Here is a 17,798-nt window from a genome sequence, read left to right on the forward strand (position 1 = left end):
GTGGGGAATATACCACACAGTCTCTCCCTCGGGTGTTGTGGTGACTGGCTCTGCATCACCTCTTTTGATCATTTCCTCCACGAAGGCCTTATAGTGGTCGTAATACTGTTTGTTGGCCTTCAATTTCTTCTTTAAATGCTGCAGGCGAATAGTAGCCAGTTTCTTGTTGTTTGGTAGTGAAGGTAGGGTGCTACCCTTGAAGGGGAGGGGCATCTCATAATGCCCATCCTCCTTCTGCTTAATGTTGCCACTAAGGAGCTGTATGAAGCGAACATCGTCTTGTGACACATACTTGTCTTCATAGTTCCTCTCATTGAAGTCTGACTCTAGGGTTTTAAGAACGTCAGTGGCTGATGGAGCTGGTATTTCCTTCACTGCAACTCGATGTACAAAACTCTGGCTTCCCTGTCTATCGAGATGGGGATTAGATGAGCCTGTTATACTCCAGCCGAGCTCAGTTCTTTGTGCGAATGGTTCATTTTCACCGCCTGTGATGACCTCCAAGGGTGCTAGTGCTGATGGACAGTCATATCCGATCAACAGTCCCACGTCGCAGTCTTGGAGTGGTGATAACTTGTCAGCTAAGTGTTTCAGGTGTGGCCACAGCAGCGCTGTCTTCTCAGTTGGGATGTGAGATTTGTCAACTGGAATGAAGTCCCTAGTGTAGGCTTGACGTAGCTGAATGTGGTTTTCAGAGTGGATTCCTCTAACTTGTAGGCCACGGGCAATCTTACTTGCTATGATAGTGTCGATAGCTGTCATTGTACTAAGCTTCAATTGCACAGGTGGAGCATTCACATTTAGCTCATTGAGTAGATTTTCCAAAATAAATGTGGAATCACTCTGTGTGTCGAGTAGAGCATAGGTAAGAATTTCTCTCTGTGGCTCTTCCACTGATGACAGAAAGACTGGGACAATACCGGAAGTGGAGGATGTACATTGAATCAATGTGTGGGACATCACCTTGTGGACTTCCTGCCTTGCACAGTCTTCTGTGGAAGTGGGACTTTTCTTAGATGCTTCCATAGACGCCTTGCCTTTCTCGTCGTGCAGGCAGGTAGGATGACGCCGGCCACATGTGCCACACGTGTGTCGCCTTTTGCAATCTTTGGTTATGTGTCCCTTCCACAAGCACCCAAAGCAGAGACGATTTTCATGAATGAATGCCTTTTTGTCTTCAATGGGTTTTGCTGCAAAGGTGGGGCATTTAGCCACGCCATGCGTTTCATCCTGACAAACTGGGCAAGGTGGTTTTGGCTTAAAGTTGGTTGCTCTTTGTGTCTCTGAAGTGGAATTCTTCATTTGAGTACTTGTGTTTAGAGCCTTGGCTCTTTTGGGTAACCTATCATCTGTGGTCTTGAGGTTCAACAGGAGTGGAGAGGCGATGGGATTGCAAGCTATCCGGGCTTCCTTTTGCATAAACTCTGTAAACCGTACAAAACTTGGGTAGTCTCCAGATGCGTCCAGCTCTTCCACGACAATTCGGCTCCATCTGTGCACAATCCAGTCAGGTACTTTTTTAAGCAACTTGTGATTTTCCTCACAGTCGTTTAAGATGGCTAATCCTTTGACATGAGGCATAGCCTCAACACAGCCTTTTAGGAAGTCTGCAAATTCTCGAAGTGCAAGAGGATCATTTCCACCGATCTTGGGCCATCTCACAAGTTTGTCTCGAAAAGCCTTCTGTACGATAAACTGGTTTCCATATCTCTCCTGTAGCACAGTCCAGGCGCCCTGGTATGCATCTTCTGAGTTTCTGTAAAAGAATCCCTCCACAGCTTTGCGTGCTTCTCCAGCAAGATAATTTTTAAGGTAGAGCATCTTTTCACAAGCTGGGATGGGCTTCCGGTCAATAAGGGCCATAAAGGACATCTTCCAGTCTATAAATTTTAAGGGGTCACCAGTAAATGTTGTTGGTTCTGGGGGGGACAGCCGGCTTACACTTAAAGAGCTTGCAATAGCCTGAGCTAGACTGACCGTATCCTGAGTTGTCGATATTTCAGGGAATGCTTGTTGAGGCTGGAATGACACAGCTTTTGGGTCTAGTGAAGTTCTGGATTCAATCTTTTGGTGAGCAGAGTAGGTCTCATGATCAGTTTCTTCCCCATAATTCTTAACATCACCTTCAAGATTATTATAAGCCCTCACCCGGGCTGCTGCTACTTCAACCTCCTTTTCTACTTGTAGCTGTTGTAACCTTGTCTTCTCCTCTTCCAGCCTTAGTTGCATCTCTGCCTCCTTCTGCCTTATTTCCGCCAACATTTTTGTTTCACTGAGTTTCCATTCATTCTCTAGTTTACACAGTTTTGCTTGTTGAGCATGGATTTTCTGCATAGCTTTTGCTTGTTCTAGTTTTACTGCAAGTTCTGCTTCTGCATCTGCTCGTTTGCTAGAGACTGCAGAGGAGGCCCTTGAGTGGGTTTCTGATTTCTTTGATAACCCTGAGATTATTGTCTCAGTATTTGTGCATCCAAAGATGGACCCGTACTCATCCTTATTTAGTGTCATCCTCACCCTTTCTTTCTCGAGTTGATCATTATAGGCCTCTTTAATTGTCTCTAGTCGTTTACTCACAAGATCACGGATCTCGGCTGTCAGGGTGACACAAGCATCCATTCTCTTAACAATGTCTGGAGTAGTAGTACGGTCGCGTCTAATGGGCTCGTAATGTTGACGCACTGTGTCATGTTTGTCTTTAATGTTTTGTTGGATGTTATCGAGGTCATCTTGTGAACAAAATGTTTTTAGTATTGTCCTGGACTCCCTTGCTATTTGTTTCCAGGAATCGTAACTCTTATTGAAGGCTTTCTCATGTTTTTTAGCTTCCTGGTCATGCATCTCCTGACCTTTCTCTGTTAAAGTTCTTTCACGGGAGCTTGATCTGACCTGTTGTGTGTTTGCAGGGTTGCTCATTTCCCGATCAGGCGATGACATTTTAACTGGGTTGTGTAACTGCTTAATTAACTGTGTTCTTGAATGCTTTATCGGTTTTCAAACTTCAGTAAGCAGTGATCTACCCTTAGCACTGAGCAATACAATTTCAGTCAGAGATTTGCAATTTTGGATATTCAAAAGATTTTAGCAGAGATAAGTTAAAATTGTGATGAGAAAAGATGTAATTTATCAACAATCACACAATTTCCCTTTTTAAACGTTTTCAATATCACAAGGTTCAGGAGTTATGCTTTTATGAGATAATACCCCTTTTCTGGTTTAAATGCTTAAAGTGTTCTCACTGTACAATCTTTATTTTCTTTTGTTAGCCAAAGTCTCTCGCTGCATCTGTAACATCTGTACTTTTGGTGTGCAGTCCGTTTCAAATCTTGCCTGGGTGCAGAAACGTAGGCTGGGTCGACTGCTTGACATCAGGCGTTCTTGCATCTGCTCACCATAGGCGACGACAGCACAGACGTGTTGGATAGCTCAGATGTTGCGTCGAGTTTTCACTGTAGCTGCCCTTGGAATCAATCAATACGCAGAGAGTCTCTGACGGGTGCCTTAATTTTATTGTCTCTTCGAACACCTTGATGAGCACCGTGAAAACTATAAATGAAAGTACAAAACAAAAGACAAATGCTTATTTTTAGTTTCACAAGTGTAATAAATTGTTGCTTTAAAGGCACTTTACTGAGCACAGTGAAATACAATAAGCTCTAAGTAAATTGTATGACTTAATATCCAGTTTTAGTGTTTTAACTATATAAGTACAATTAATGCACTTTAATCCATAACATATACATTTTGTTAGACAAAAGAGTATGTATTAAACTTAAATTCACAGACACTGATATAGTAAATTAGTGCTGTTGGACTGTCATGTGTAGAATAGCTGACATTAGTTAATTAGAAGCAGCATTACTTTCAATGACGCTACAAAATAAACAAAGACATACACTTCAAGGTTTTGTAATACTTGCACATAAATTGAAGGCTACATACCTCGCTCCGCTTACCAAGGGTGCTATATTTTAAGAAAACCTCGTAGGTATCGCCACACTGTGGGTCTTGCCTGAGTTTAAACCAACAATAGAACATGTCTGTAACAACGTGAAATATCAGCGGCACAACTGGCCAGAATGTAAACAGTACATGGCTAAGAATACAGTGTCAAGACAGGGAAACTCACTCGGTAAACTCTAATAACACTTTATAAAACCATCAAAAAGAAACGGGAATGGAAGCAAAGGTGAGTAACGCAGCCATAATTAGCAGCCTTATTTCCCGCTATCTCTGCAACTCGCATTCTTCCGCTGACGTCACAACGTAAACAACTGGTTGCTAGGGCAGTCTTAAAGCGATCTACCGTCATTTACAATGTTGTTTTCCTCTTCTGTGGTCTCTGAGGATCAGGCTTATCTGTGCAAAGTCACTACATGCTAGACATTGCAGTAAAAGACAGGGGGAACAGATGAGAACACAAGTAAATGATAGGAGGAAGAAATAGCCATACTATCAGATGTAATTCATCCAAAACTAGACAATAAAGCCAGTCATGGAGCCTAAAACTAAACTTTCACACTGTCTACTGGTCTAATGCCTGTCCTATTTGTTCTTCTAATTGTATCCACATGTTGTGCTTCTGTCAATAGTCTGATAAAGCGCTATAGTCTTGCGTAATGGAGAGGTTGCATTTCCATGAAACTGGTATTTATTTCATAAGAAAAGAATTATAACAGGTAGTAAGCACCACTATCCTGTTTGCATGCAAGTTGTACTTGAGTTGTGTATGGTTCAGTGAGACCCAGTCAGCATGCAGGACGACTTCTGGTCTTACAGCAGGTCTGGGCCTGCAGGTATTAATCATACATACCTGGTTGGAGCAAGGAGTTTTAATATCTGAATTTAGCCTTCATGGACGGGGGCCTTGCATTTACTTTTATCAGTTAAAAGTTGGACACACCATATTTTCTTTATTTTTACTATTTGCCACTTTTTAGAATAATAGTAAAGACCTCAAAACTATGAAATAACACAAATGGAATTATGCAGTGACCAAAAAAGTGTTAAACAAAAACAAATCAAAACAATCTTATATTTTAGATTCTTTAAAGGAGCCATCCTTTGCCTTTAAATTCATATATAGGCATCAACTTCACCATTTATATTTGTCTAGGAAACAAATTTCAAGCATTTAAGCATAAGCCTTTAGATCAAAATGGCTTTAAGAAACTTCATGTTCATGAAAAACATAGTGCATTCAATCAGGTGTGTCCAGACTTTTGACTGGTAGTGTATGTTCACATGAATCTCAAGCCTTTGCAGTGTGCAAAAGTCCAATCTGACAAAGGAAGAAGGCATCTAATGCATCTGTGCCTGAGCATGTCTGTTTTTTTTTTTCTTTTCTCAGAGTATGTCTGTGGATTTTTCCACTACAGGCCTGCTTGAACATGCTCGCACTGCAGCGTGCGACTACTTGAGAGCAAAGACATACTGTCTACTATCTAATGAGGCTTTAAGAGGGATTTAGATTTATAATATATGTAAAGAATTAGGGAAATTTTCCTTCAGTTGAAATGATGCCTGTCAGAGGATCTTGTCATGAAAAATATACTTTTATATCAAAGGGATAATGATTTCAGTAATAATTTCATGAAGGCTCCAAAAACAGAAGGAATGTAGGATATGTTGTTTTCTTCTTCTGTGGTCTCTGAGGATCAGGCCTGTCTGTGCAAAGTCACTACATGTTAGAGATTGCAGTAAAAGACAGGGGGAACAGATGAGGACACAAGTGATAAGAGGAAGAAACAGACCTACTATCAGATGTATCCAAAACAAGACAATCAGTCATGAGCCATGTTTCTTAAGAACCTAAACATTCACAAGTGCATTGCGTTGTGTTCAGGTCTACTGGCCTAATGCCTGTCCCTTTAGTTCTCCTAATTGTAGCTTGTTGATCCACGTGTTGTGCTTCTGTCAATAGTGTGATAAAGCGCAGGATTAATCTCACCCACAAACAAGTTATACAGGAACGTTTGGTGTCACAACTACTTCCTTGTATGTTCAGATTGTGTAACAAAAACAGAAAGAAGTAGACTTCAAGCAAAGCAGGGGTCTTTTGACAAAATCTGTCCACAACATGCTTCCCAGGATAAAGACGATAATAAACATATACTTATTATGTGCAGTTGATACAACAAAATAAACTTTATAAACTAATTTCCACAACTACACAGGCTACACAGCACAAGTTGTTTTGGTTGTAGTATTTACTCAGACCACCTTAGTATTCTCTCCTGACTATCCTGGCTACAGCTACATAGAGGAATAATATACAGCCACAGTGTAAATGCCTCAAGACAAGGAAGGCCCAGCACATCTGCTTACTTGTTAACACGTGCTCTTGAAAAAATACAGATTTACCATCACTGATTTTTTCACAGGTTCCAGGTCCACAGGTTTCTCATTACATAATTTTAAGGAATCAGAAGTATCTAGACTTCCTCCTAATTTCCAGACTTATAGCCTACTTGCCTGAGCACATAGGCTAGTATTTTTCTGTGGTTGATAGACTCTGAGAACAGAACAGATCCAACAGTATCCAAAACTGACCACTCACACTTAGGCTATTTATATACACTTAGTCTATTTATATATTATTACTTACTTGTGTGTTACTTAACAACCACCTACTTTACTCGATGGTTTACCTTCTGTCCAAGTAATGTTTTTATTGACCGAAGAATGGCAATTATTATTACTTCTTAATTATTACCGATGATTTATTGAACTTGTGTGTTCCTCACAGTTAGTACAATGGTATGTTACCGCCGTTTAACAAACAGCGACACCTGGTGCCTACAATAGGGACTACACCATCTGAGATAGTGGTACTAGATGCGTCCCATAGGGGACGCCAAATAACAGGGAAAACACGTAGGGGGAGGGTCTAGTACTGCTGTAGGTCTGATCATTGGGCTAACTAAAGTCTACCAACAAGCTAGTTAGCGAAATAGAGATGGTGAACGCTATCGGTGAAGCTGTTGAAACAAGAGGACATGGACTAACTAAGGCTTATTCCGGCGTGTAGACAATCATACAGCTTTGGGCCATTTCAGTAACCAGTTACATAGACAGCGGTTGTAATTAGCTGCTTGATTCATGCAATCACTAGTGCATAGAAGATTTTAAGCTCTGACCAGCGGGCGAGATCAATCACCTCGCAGGGACAACACGGCTCACTCACCGGTAGGATTGTTGTGCTACTGTGCTAGCAGGCTAGCTGAGCTAAGCTACGTTAGCGTTAACCAAACTGCTCAAACATATGCATATGAATTAATATATTTCATTACAACTAATGCAGTCTCCCAGCTCGGGATTGTATTTGATTCAGTGCATCAGTAGCTAGCTAGGATTAGTTGCAGTTGCAGAGTTACTACGGCAAAATGATTGGCGTGAGGTAATTATTGATTGCTAGCTGAAATTAGCTAGTTAGCGTTATCAGTGGCGCGTTGAACTATGGACAAGGTGGGGAAGCGGTGAGATCCCGTCCAAACGGTTTGCATGTCTCTGAAGTAGATATTTTACTGAAAACCTATCTCTAGTTTGCAGTTGTCTTGTGTTGTGTAGCTGCTCTACTGTTTACAATCTTTACAGGGGCCGATACTGTAATAGTGCATTTACTAACAAGTAATGTGAATGCATGTAGCCCTATCTAGCGTGGTCCCCCATGGTGTTTCTTGTGTTGTAAATGATCAAGCTAGCAGTTGGCTGTGTTATCATTGTGTGACTCCTTCCTCCCAGCAGAGCAGGAGCATGGTGGTCCCGGACAGCGCCACTGTGGTCCAACAGCCTGATAATGGCAGCTCCAGTGGCCTCATGGAGACCTCCCAGCCCGGGTACGAGGAGGAGGAGGAGGAGGAGCAGGACTTAGCAGGGGTGGAGCTGGAGGAGGTGCGCAAGCTGCAGGAGCTCGTTCGTAGACTGGAGGTCCAGAACCAGACGCTCCGCAACAGGGGAAGCAAGAACATTCTCCACGGAGGAGCCAGCAGCAACAGCAACTTCACAGCTGGCACCAATATCAATGAGAGGCTGTCCTGTGAAGGGGTGACCAACTCCCACCTCATGTTGGAGCACAGCAGTGAGCTGGGCAACAGAGACTTTGAGCTGTCGCCGCCGCCGGACAGCAGCAGCAGCGAAGAGATGTCTCCTCTCCCTGTGGCCATCAGGCTGGAGGAAGAGGAGGAGGAGGAAGAGGGGGGCAGCGGGCCATGCGGGGGCTTTCTGACCTTGCCCTGCAGTAACGGACCGGGACAGAGCCAGGTGCAAATCCAGACGCCGGAGAGCCCCTCTCAGGATAGTTATGATTCAGAGACACTTGCAGAGAGCGACTCAGGGGTGGACCAAACTGCCCTGGACGAAGTGGACGTCCTAGATTTGGAAGATGAGTGCGCAGAGGTAGACGACGAGGACAGTTGGTAGGTTTCATCATCTGCACTCTCTGATCTCCAGTTATGCTCTGACAGCCTCTCCTTGTCCCACCTGTTTGTTTTATCCTTCATCTAGCTCTGTCAGAGATGAACCGTTTTTGTAATCACTGCAGATGAAAGAGATGAGGAACATACAAAATATGTAGAGCATATGATTTTAGCTTCAGTGGAGAGACATGGTGAATGCTGTCTACACAGTTCACTGATGCCATACCCAGGATTGTCTGTTATGTGTGCGTGTGTATACGAAGAACAGCCCTTGCAGCCAAATGAGTCACTTGTGGCTGTTCAGTTTAACCCCGCTCTTTAAAGCGGGTTACTCTCCCAATGACTGTAGCATTAGGTTATTTAGAATTGAAATTTGACTTAATGCTTGGCAGAGAGAGAATTTTTTTTCTCCCATCCACAGAAGCGAGGAGAGTCTTATCTGAGCTATTCTTGTACACGCAAAGCTCTGCTTGTCAGTGGCAAACTCTTTGATCAGCAACTCTGAATGTGTGGCGAAGAGGGAACGAAAAGGGGCCAGTGATGGAGAAGTGAGAGAGAAGATGGACACTGGAGTGAGGCAGAGGCAGCAAAGGAAATGAAAACATCCTGGGATGCCAAGGCTGTGTGATTTAGTCCGGGAGCTGTTGACATGTGAATACAGGAGTGGGAGGAGGCTGGTGCTCCCTTTCAGCTGAGCTCGGCTCTTACAGACTACAGTAGCTCTGATAGGCTGGGTAATCAACAAGCATGACCTAACTGCCACTTGCTTGGCAGATTTCAGTTGGACACAAAGCAACAGTTCTTTATTGTTGCTTGGCAAGACCTTTACAGAGTGAGAAATGCATTAGGCTCACTTCTTTAGAGCCACGGAAAACAACCATTTTTTTGGTTTGTTTTGTTTTAGGAATTCACTTCAGATGTGTGTGATTTGAGTTGACCAGGCCTAGATCTGTAATCCCCAAGCCTTGTTATACAATGTCCTAAATATCCACAAAGCTATATCGGCATTAGTTCATTCCTGAGTGCTGGTCCAGTTGATGCTTACCAAATTCCAGGCAGTCTTGTTTTGGGACAAGAAGAGCTTGGCTGATTTGCTGGAATTGAATAAGCAGGATTTAATTACCCAAAAGGAACAGTAATAGAAGGCTAATTACAAATAAGCCATCTTAATTTTATTTTGCCTCATGCTGCCAGAGATCAGTCAAGACATGTTTGTGTTGGAGTATTGTTTACGCTGTCCATTTTGTATTGTCTAAAACAGGTAGCATATTGTTTTCCTGGTAGCTACTTTAGCAGCTCAGCCATGGGGCTTAACGGCCAAACCATTCATGACTTATTTTCAGTTTCGGCATCATTAGCCATACCATATGTGCTTCACGAGGTTATCATAGCCACAACATCCAGTAATCCACACAGGGACATAATCTGATCTGCTCTGGGCTGGACGCTGCTGCCTGGCTAAACTGCTTTGGGTGGGATTGCTCAGCATGTGATCCGGGGGGCCCACTATGACCGAGACTGGAGCAGAGACAGAAATTTTGGCGCTAAGAGGAACGTAAGGAACTGTTGTCATTGTGGGCTTTAGATAAGTAGGACCCCATCTGTGCAAGAGAAGAGTGAGCCTCCCAAATGACACACAATCCAAAAGCTCTATATGAGTGTCCATAAATGTATGATTTAACTCCTTTTCAGACTAAATTGTTTGAGTTGAGTGAGGCATTTTTCCCTACTTTGTATGTTTACTTATGGAAAATCATAACTTTATAGTCTTGTAAACTTAGCAAAAACTACATGTCAGGATGCCTCCAACCTATTAGATTCCACATGCAGGCCTAAAAGACACAGAGAGCGTCCTAAACTCCAACACTCCTGACTTTTAGAAGTAGCTCTCACCCCCCCCCCCCCCGCACAGAAGCTATGCTCTCCAGCAGGACGTGTGACCTGGATATTGCTGTCTGCATTGTTGCTCATCCCAGTGGGAGATGGGCCCTTTTGTGTTTGCCCAATGGGAAGATGATTAGTAGTTGATTGGTCCAGAACCAGTCAGTGTGGGCCTTTGTGTGTCCGACTCAAAGGCCCAGCCCATGTGACCGCCGGTTCAAACGTTCTGATGGACCAATGGTTGTTTGCTGTCATTGGGGCCAGACGCTAGCATGGGGCAACACTGGACAAATCTCAGAGAACGCATCGGAGACACCAGCAGGCTTGGCTGGCATGTTGGTCCTTAATGGATGTGCTGCTCCTGTTTTTGAGTCTTTTTGCAGTGGAATTTAATGCAGAGTGACCGCAGAGCCCAAGCAGAAGACGCCTCATTTAGAGATAGGATAATGCAAAAGACAGAGCATAGCACCACTGCTGCTACGGCTGAGTGTGGTTAGCCACTACCTTGGCTAAGATGTAATTCAAGCTTGATATGTTGGGCAGGAGTAGACAGGACAGATTTGGACCGACCTCAGCAGAACAGGGTAGAAAGAGCAAGATTGTTTTAGGCTGTGATGGGGTGCAGGCTGCACCACTTGCTTGAGGTATTTACTCACTTGCTGTTTGCTCTGATTGTATCAGTCGGTTCAGACAAAACACTTGTGAGCCTGGGTGTTTGTTTGATGTGAAAACTTTACTACTTCACAGAGTCCTTTTGTGAGATAACCCTTCAGTGGTGATCCGTAGGTGATTAAGTGTTCTGAATGGATAATGTGTTTCTGCCTCTGCTCAGTCATGCCTAAGTCATGCGTCCTGTAGAATGTGTTACAGACACTGTAACACATTCTGTGTTATTAGGTGCATACTTTACAGGCCAGTGAAAAACGTTAAGCTCCTGGCTTGTTCTTATCCAAACATTCTGCTCTACGTTTAGTGGCAGGCATTCTTGACAAGCAAGTTCAATAAAATGTAAATTAGGCTTACTTCTGTACTTATACTTCTGCCTCGTACTTCTTTTTCTCTGCCTCTGTTTTCCATCTTCTCATTGCTTTGCTCATTCTCCTTCTCTCTCTTTCCCTCTTCCTTTCAATATCCATTTAATTTGTTAAATTTCTTCCTTCTCTGTTCAGGTTGTATGTGTCTCCAAAAAAGCAAGTGGCAGAACCAGGCCCAGAGTCTCCATTGAAGTGGTGTCGGAAGGTTCTTGACCACCCGAGCCCAGAGACAGAAGTGGCTTGTCGGACCCTGATCAACCGTTTGGACCAGTGTATGCATTCAGTATCATATAAGCTATACCAGTGTCATAGACCTTTGCTATAACACATTAAACCGTAACTAAAATATCCATGCATTTTTTGCATTAAACACTTTTTTTATGATGCTTTATAAGGCAAGGCAAACATTATTTTTATAGCGCATTTCATACACAAAGTAAATTCAATGTGCTGCACATAAAACACAAAAAATGCATAATTTGTCAGGTAAAATAACAAATACAAAATACCCAAACCAAAGTATTTCTTCTCTATGCAAGCCTGAAGCTAATTCATACCTTCAGTCTATAGCAACCTTTAAGCAACAACAGCAGCCTGAATTGTAAACAATCCCATTCCTGTCTAGAGGTCTTCTGTCACCTGTGTCACTGCCTCAGAGACACCTGGCCTAAATCAAGTTCTAAGGCGCCTACTTCAACACATTCACTGCAGGGCGACCGTCTGCCCCCTTCTGTGAATGCACTGCAGGCTTATTTACAGCTCACCTCAGCGGTGCATGTGTGCGCGCGTATGATCATGCTCAAGAACTTACAGCGAGTGTGTATGTCTGCGTGTGGACAGAAATTGTGTTTGATCCAACACACCCTATTCATTATTTATCCTGCTCGCAGCTCGTACTTCCTGCATGCTGCGGAACTTGAACAACAAAGCTATTCACACCAGGGCTGAATGACCGCATGAAGTCATGGGCTGGGTTGGATTACCTTCCCCCTGGGTCAGCTCTCCTTTTTAAATGGCACCATTACCCAGCTGTAAGGCCATGAAACTGCCTGGTGGCACAGAGCAAGTTTTGGACAAACTGAACAAACAATACGTCTGGCCTGATGACAGAGCCAACAGTAACGGTGTATGAAATAACTGAAAGTAAAGAAGATATTATGCCCTGATTTTTTGTTTTTTGTTACTTATGTAAGCAAGATATCTGCCGGGTTGTCCCCAAAACTCTTGTGTGAAATGACCTACCTATCTATGCTTTTGGGATTTTTCATTTTTATGTGCAGCCAACTTAAGTGTTGTCCAAACCTTTTGCCAATATAAAATAAAGTATAGAAGAGCACACCTGCTATTACACTGTATATCACATTAGCTAAATACTGTATCAAGTTATTGCATTGAACTTCGCTCTTTAATGAAACTTGATGTCACTTTCACTTCATTTGTTGTTCTTTATGTTGTTTCTTTCTTTACTCTGGGATATGACTCATCCTCATATTGAGGCATATATGATGTGCTCATCAGATATCTAATGTTTCCCCTCCGGTTCTCTGCAGCTTCTCGATGGAGGAACATGTACAGCAGCCCATCGGCGGAGGCTGGCTCGGCAGGCTCGGGCCTGATCTCTCCTGGGTACCACAAATCAACTAACAAATCCCTACTAACCTGTGGCAGCTCAGGTATGGCATGACATTAACACACTGTGCTCCTCTATTTCTGCTCAACATGGCAAAAACACTGGGATTGACGTCAGGTGTTGTAAGGATGCAGGTCAACTGATGTTTGAAATGTGCACTAATGCATTGAAATGTCTTCTCAAAGGATCTGAGTAGTAATATTGAAGAGTTGACATTGAAGATACCACATTATCTTGTGTTGTGCATTACTAAGCTCCCTGAAATGTGTGATATGAGCTTGGCTTTATGGTGGTGATGGTTATAAATACTTTGCACCCTTGTTATTCCACACAATGCCGCACAACATGTGGCACCAAGCTGTGCAAAGGCCAACAATGCTCATGTTGTTGTGCAAACATTATAAATAACAAATCTTTGCATGAACTTGTAAATGCTTGGCTTGTGGGCAATGACCCTGTCTAATCCCAGACTTTTTACATAACCAAATGCCCCTGGATGTTGTTGTCGTTACCGGTTTGTCTGTCTGAGTGTTGGGCCTGTGTGTCAGACAGACATGCCTGGCAGGAGAACTTTGCATACAGCTTTTCCTGTGCATCATCAGCAGACAGTCCTTTCGGGACTAATGCCGCTGGACAAGGCTGGGGTGAAGTTAGGGTGTCTGGGCTGGAGGAACATGTTCATCCAAACACGGGCCACATCTGATTGTCACACAGAGCCATAGCTGAATCTCAGAATCTGTTCACATTCAAAATTGTGTTTCTCCCTGAGTGAAGTGGAAATAACTTGAAAAAATTGTAATCTATATTTTATTGCCTTTGAGGTGAGAGATGCAGTTTGTAACAGAGTTATCCCTTTGTGTTTGTAGGCCTCATGAGCATGCACTCAGCCCTGAGCTCCCAGTCCTCCATAGACAGTGAGCTCAGCACATCAGATGATTCCATCTCCATGGGCTATAAGCTGCAGGACCTCACTGACGTCCAGATCATGGCTCGCCTACAGGAGGAGAGTAAGTACAGGTGTTATGTACATTGTGTTTTGGATGGCAGCCATGAAGTCTAAAGAGTGCCGTACTGTATATGACAGGTAGCTGATGAAGAAAGAGACAAACCAAAGTCAGGCTTTGTGCCAACATTTGCTTGTGCCAACATTTGCTTGTGCCTCAGATAGAATCTTGATCCTGTTTGTACCCAAATTTGTGTGGTGTTTCGATTCCCTTTTTGTGTGTATATGTATTTGCATGGCTCTGCGTGTGCACAGGCGTCTTTTTAACTCTGTGTGTGTTTTTGGTGTCAGGTCTGAGGCAGGACTATGCTTCTAGCTCGGCCTCTGCGTCGCGGCGCAGCTCCACAGCCTCCCTGCAGTCCCTGCGCCGGGGCGGCACATACAGCGACCAGGAGTTTGACAGCTATAGTCTGGAAGATGAAGAAGATGAATTCTGCTCCTTGCCCCAACGTCGGCATCGCTTCACTCCCTCGCCCCTGGGCTCACCCCGCTGCCTGTCTCCCTCCACCTCCAACCACGGCCAGGAATACAGCAGTCGACTAGGTGCCCCACGCACAAGAACACCCAGACGCTCCCTCCAGGGCCCTAGCCCAGAGCTGCTCAAATTTGCCAAGAGTGAGGGTAAGCATTTATCAGTAATCATACAGTATTCATACAGTAGGTGCAAGCCAGCCAGATCAGTGTCACCAACTCAAAGATTGCTGTTGTACCAAAACCATGATAATATATATACGATTTAGAGCTGAACGATATATTGAATTCATATTGATATTGCGATATCAGAGAATGCAATATGTAAATATTGCAATGGGGTATCTTTCCATTTGTTCTAAATGCAAGCAAAAGGGTCATGCGTAAAGCTTGCGTGTGCAGTGAATGCTGACCAATCAAGTTGCCCCATTCCATGTTATTTAAGATTTACCTGCTGTGTGACACTAGCGCTACTACTGAAAAGTCCCGTGCCGTGCTGAATATCAGCAAAGATAAATGTTTGTTTAGTTACAAAGTTTGCAAATGAAGGGACTCCTTTTTGCTATTTGTTTTAGTTATCACATGCTCACACATCACATGCTCAGACACTACAATGAGTTTGTGTTATTTAAGATTTCATTCAGTGTGCAGTGCACTTGGTTAGGTTGATTCTGAGGATTACCATGGCCAAATTTAAAGTTAAACTAATGTTGGAATGTATTTCTACAATAAACTGTTGTGGCAGAACTTAAACCACTTCATTAGTAAATGTAGCCCTGAAGCAAAAATAAGGTATATCGCAAGACATATCACAATTGTAATATCACAATATATTTTTTTCCATATTGTGCAGCTCTAACACTATTGTTGTTGAATGTGGTGTGTATGTGTGGTTCCAGAGGAGTTGAGGCACAGCATGCCTAATCTGGCCCCCCGCACCAGCCTGCGTTCCCTGGAGGCGGTCAGAAACAGCCGCAGCATGGAGGCTAACCTCCAGAGCTCTGGCAACCGCATGTCCCGCCTGACTCACTCCCCCTCCACAGGTAACCCTACCCTCCTCACCTGGCCCTCACCAGTCGGTACCCTCATTTGCCCTACAGATGGCCCTCTACATCATCACACCTACCCCACAACCTCACCCACCCCAAACTGCTACAAAACCACAGGTGTCCTCATCTATTAACCAACCCATACATGGGTCACAGCTACTTGTATGTGTTCTCCAAAACTACCCAACCATTGCCCCACTTCTTCCCTCACTACTCATCCTCCCTCACACACCCCAGGTTATGTACAGGTAACCTTTCTCACCCTGTTACCACCCAGAGAACCCTTTCACCCACCTGCCACACAGGTATTCCACCACTTTGCTCCACACTTACCTTTGGTACCCCAGTACTGTCCCTGCCAAGGTACAGGCTTGCCTACAACTCCTTGCTGCCACGAAGGGGTTCGGAACTCGACTATATTGACAATTCATGTTGTTTTTCTGATGTATTTCTAAGCTACTTTTTCATGCCATTTTCCGACCTGTCTGAAAGAAATTCCATTATACCACCATGCCTTTCTTCCACTCAAGGTATGACTTGTAGTCGGCTACGTAGCAGCGGCCAGTCTCCTCTGTCCCTCCGGGCTCCAGTGAAAGCCATGGGTCCTGTGAGCTCCATGACGGCGGCTCGTCAGCAGTCCAGAGGTCTGCCGGTCGTCCAGGCGCCGCCCACAGGAGGGGTCCGCAGGGTCCAGTCACCAGGCTCTGCCAACGGGGGGGCCTATCTACCAGGGAGAGCCTCGACCGGGGCAGGGAGGCCGGCAGTGGGCCGAGGACAGGCTGCGCCCACGACATCCACCAGGAGCAGACTTTCACAGCCCCCCAGGAGGTGAGCGCTTCGACTGAATGAGAGAGATGTAGAGAAATTGTTTAGTGTGGTTTGCATCCTTTAACCAGTGCAAATTTGTTTCATGCTCTATGAATATCACAATTTTTATAATTTTTTTTAATTGCTGTTGAGGAAATGTTGGATTAGTGTAACTCACAGACTTGATGAATTACCTTCATGTGTATAGCCTTTACTGTGAATTGAAGACTAACTTCATATTTTATTGACAGGTCTTTGGGCATGACTAAAATCTCAGATGAATCGTGGAAAGATGGGTGTTACTGAGTCTCAACAGTGATGAAGGATGATCACTGCTGAAACCTCCACCTCACCTTTCTCCTTTACCTCATGTAGTGCAAAGAACACAACCACTGTACGCAAGTGTACTGTACTGCCTCTCAGTCGTCCCCCAATTCAGACTGGAGCACTGGGCTGCACTGGATCTGTAGATAAGAGTCACCTCTTTCCCTAGCATGAAACATTGTCACCCCACAGACACAGAGAGAGGGGGGGAGGTGCAGCGAGACGAGAAGGCACACATACACACTCCACTTGTTGTATGGACCAATTCAGAGCTTCCAGAAGATTTTTTGGTGTCAATTATTTTTTTATGGTGATTGTGAGAAACTGCTGGAACAATAAGGGTTGTAATAACTTTGTCCTGTTGTTGTAAATGAAATGAAGACATGGCTGGTTTGTCCATTTTTCTGTGTGAATTCCTACTAGATGAAGGTGACATGAGTGTTGCATGCTCATTTTTGTTGTTTTTCTTCTTCTCTACAATATATGGAGCAGCCTTTTCATCATTATGTAATTGCAATATGTCCAATCTTCCAAATCTCCCACAATGATCTGTGTGTGGATTTATGAATGTTTGAGTGGTTCATTGTGAAATTCTCTTTAGATTTGTGTTGTATTTGTGTTTTGCTGACACAACAATGTAACTTCTGTAGACCACACTGCCCTTGTAACTACTACTATAAAAAGAGGAAAATTATTGTTTGTGCCAAGGTGCATTTCAGCTGCAGCACTCTTTCTAATTCCAGAGGTAATCTTAGTCAAAGAAGGTACTCTTATGGTATTGCATTTTCCAGGCATTTTTACTGCATATCTAGAGGTGGATTTGAGTGTTTGCTTTTGGATACCACTGTAATAAAGAAAATGTTTATGCACGAAGGCCTTGTGCCTTATAGACAGCTATGCACCCTCATGCAGAGTGCCTCTGAAAATAAGGAGCTGTTATGAAAATTAATAAACTCTACCCTGAAATTATAGTTGCATGTCTAATTATTTTTAATTCAGAATACATGCAGCCAATGTGTATTTGCATCACAGGCATATTAGTCACATCATTCACTACAGCAGTAAACTGGAGGTAAAAGCAACAGCCCTACTGACACCATCTCCTGGTTAATTGCTGGGTGCAGCTATCAACCAGTTGTCAAATGAATGCTCACTGCTGCCCACCACTTGTGACAAAATGGCCTA

General features: G+C 43.7%; 1 protein-coding gene across 3 annotated transcripts; it reads left to right on the forward strand.

Annotated features, from left to right (window-relative positions):
- Positions 1 to 4,079: 4,079 nt before the first annotated feature.
- Positions 4,080 to 17,570, forward strand: LOC139649169 (SLAIN motif-containing protein-like). 3 transcript variants are annotated; one of them, XM_071525502.1, is made up of 9 exons: positions 4,080 to 4,186; positions 7,744 to 8,414; positions 11,465 to 11,601; positions 12,880 to 13,002; positions 13,826 to 13,966; positions 14,254 to 14,583; positions 15,333 to 15,476; positions 16,013 to 16,310; positions 16,541 to 17,570. In XM_071525502.1, exons 1-9 carry the CDS (start codon positions 4,175 to 4,177, stop codon positions 16,593 to 16,595), a joined length of 1,911 nt encoding a protein of 636 aa, XP_071381603.1. In that variant the 5' UTR covers positions 4,080 to 4,174; the 3' UTR covers positions 16,596 to 17,570. The 3 variants fall into 3 exon arrangements, with proteins under 3 accessions (XP_071381603.1, XP_071381613.1, XP_071381621.1); XM_071525512.1 differs by having other exon boundaries at positions 14,254 to 14,577; XM_071525520.1 differs by lacking the exon at positions 4,080 to 4,186 and adding an exon at positions 6,960 to 7,185.
- The last annotated feature ends 228 nt before the right edge of the window (positions 17,571 to 17,798 follow it).

Source organism: Centroberyx affinis, unplaced genomic scaffold (genome assembly GCF_046629955.1).
Source record: "Centroberyx affinis isolate AG114_WGS23_722 - 3 ecotype Tasmania unplaced genomic scaffold, CSIRO-AGI_Caff_v1 ptg000108l_1, whole genome shotgun sequence".
Classification (NCBI taxonomy): Eukaryota; Metazoa; Chordata; class Actinopteri; order Beryciformes; family Berycidae; genus Centroberyx; species Centroberyx affinis.

Excerpts from the sequence above, each read along its gene's own strand:
- LOC139649169 (XM_071525502.1), top strand. Across the intron at positions 11,602-12,879 it reads GATCAACCGTTTGGACCAGT|CTTCTCGATGGAGGAACATG; the intron begins GTATGCATTCAG and ends GGTTCTCTGCAG. Across the intron at positions 16,311-16,540 it reads CTTTCACAGCCCCCCAGGAG|GTCTTTGGGCATGACTAAAA; the intron begins GTGAGCGCTTCG and ends TTTTATTGACAG.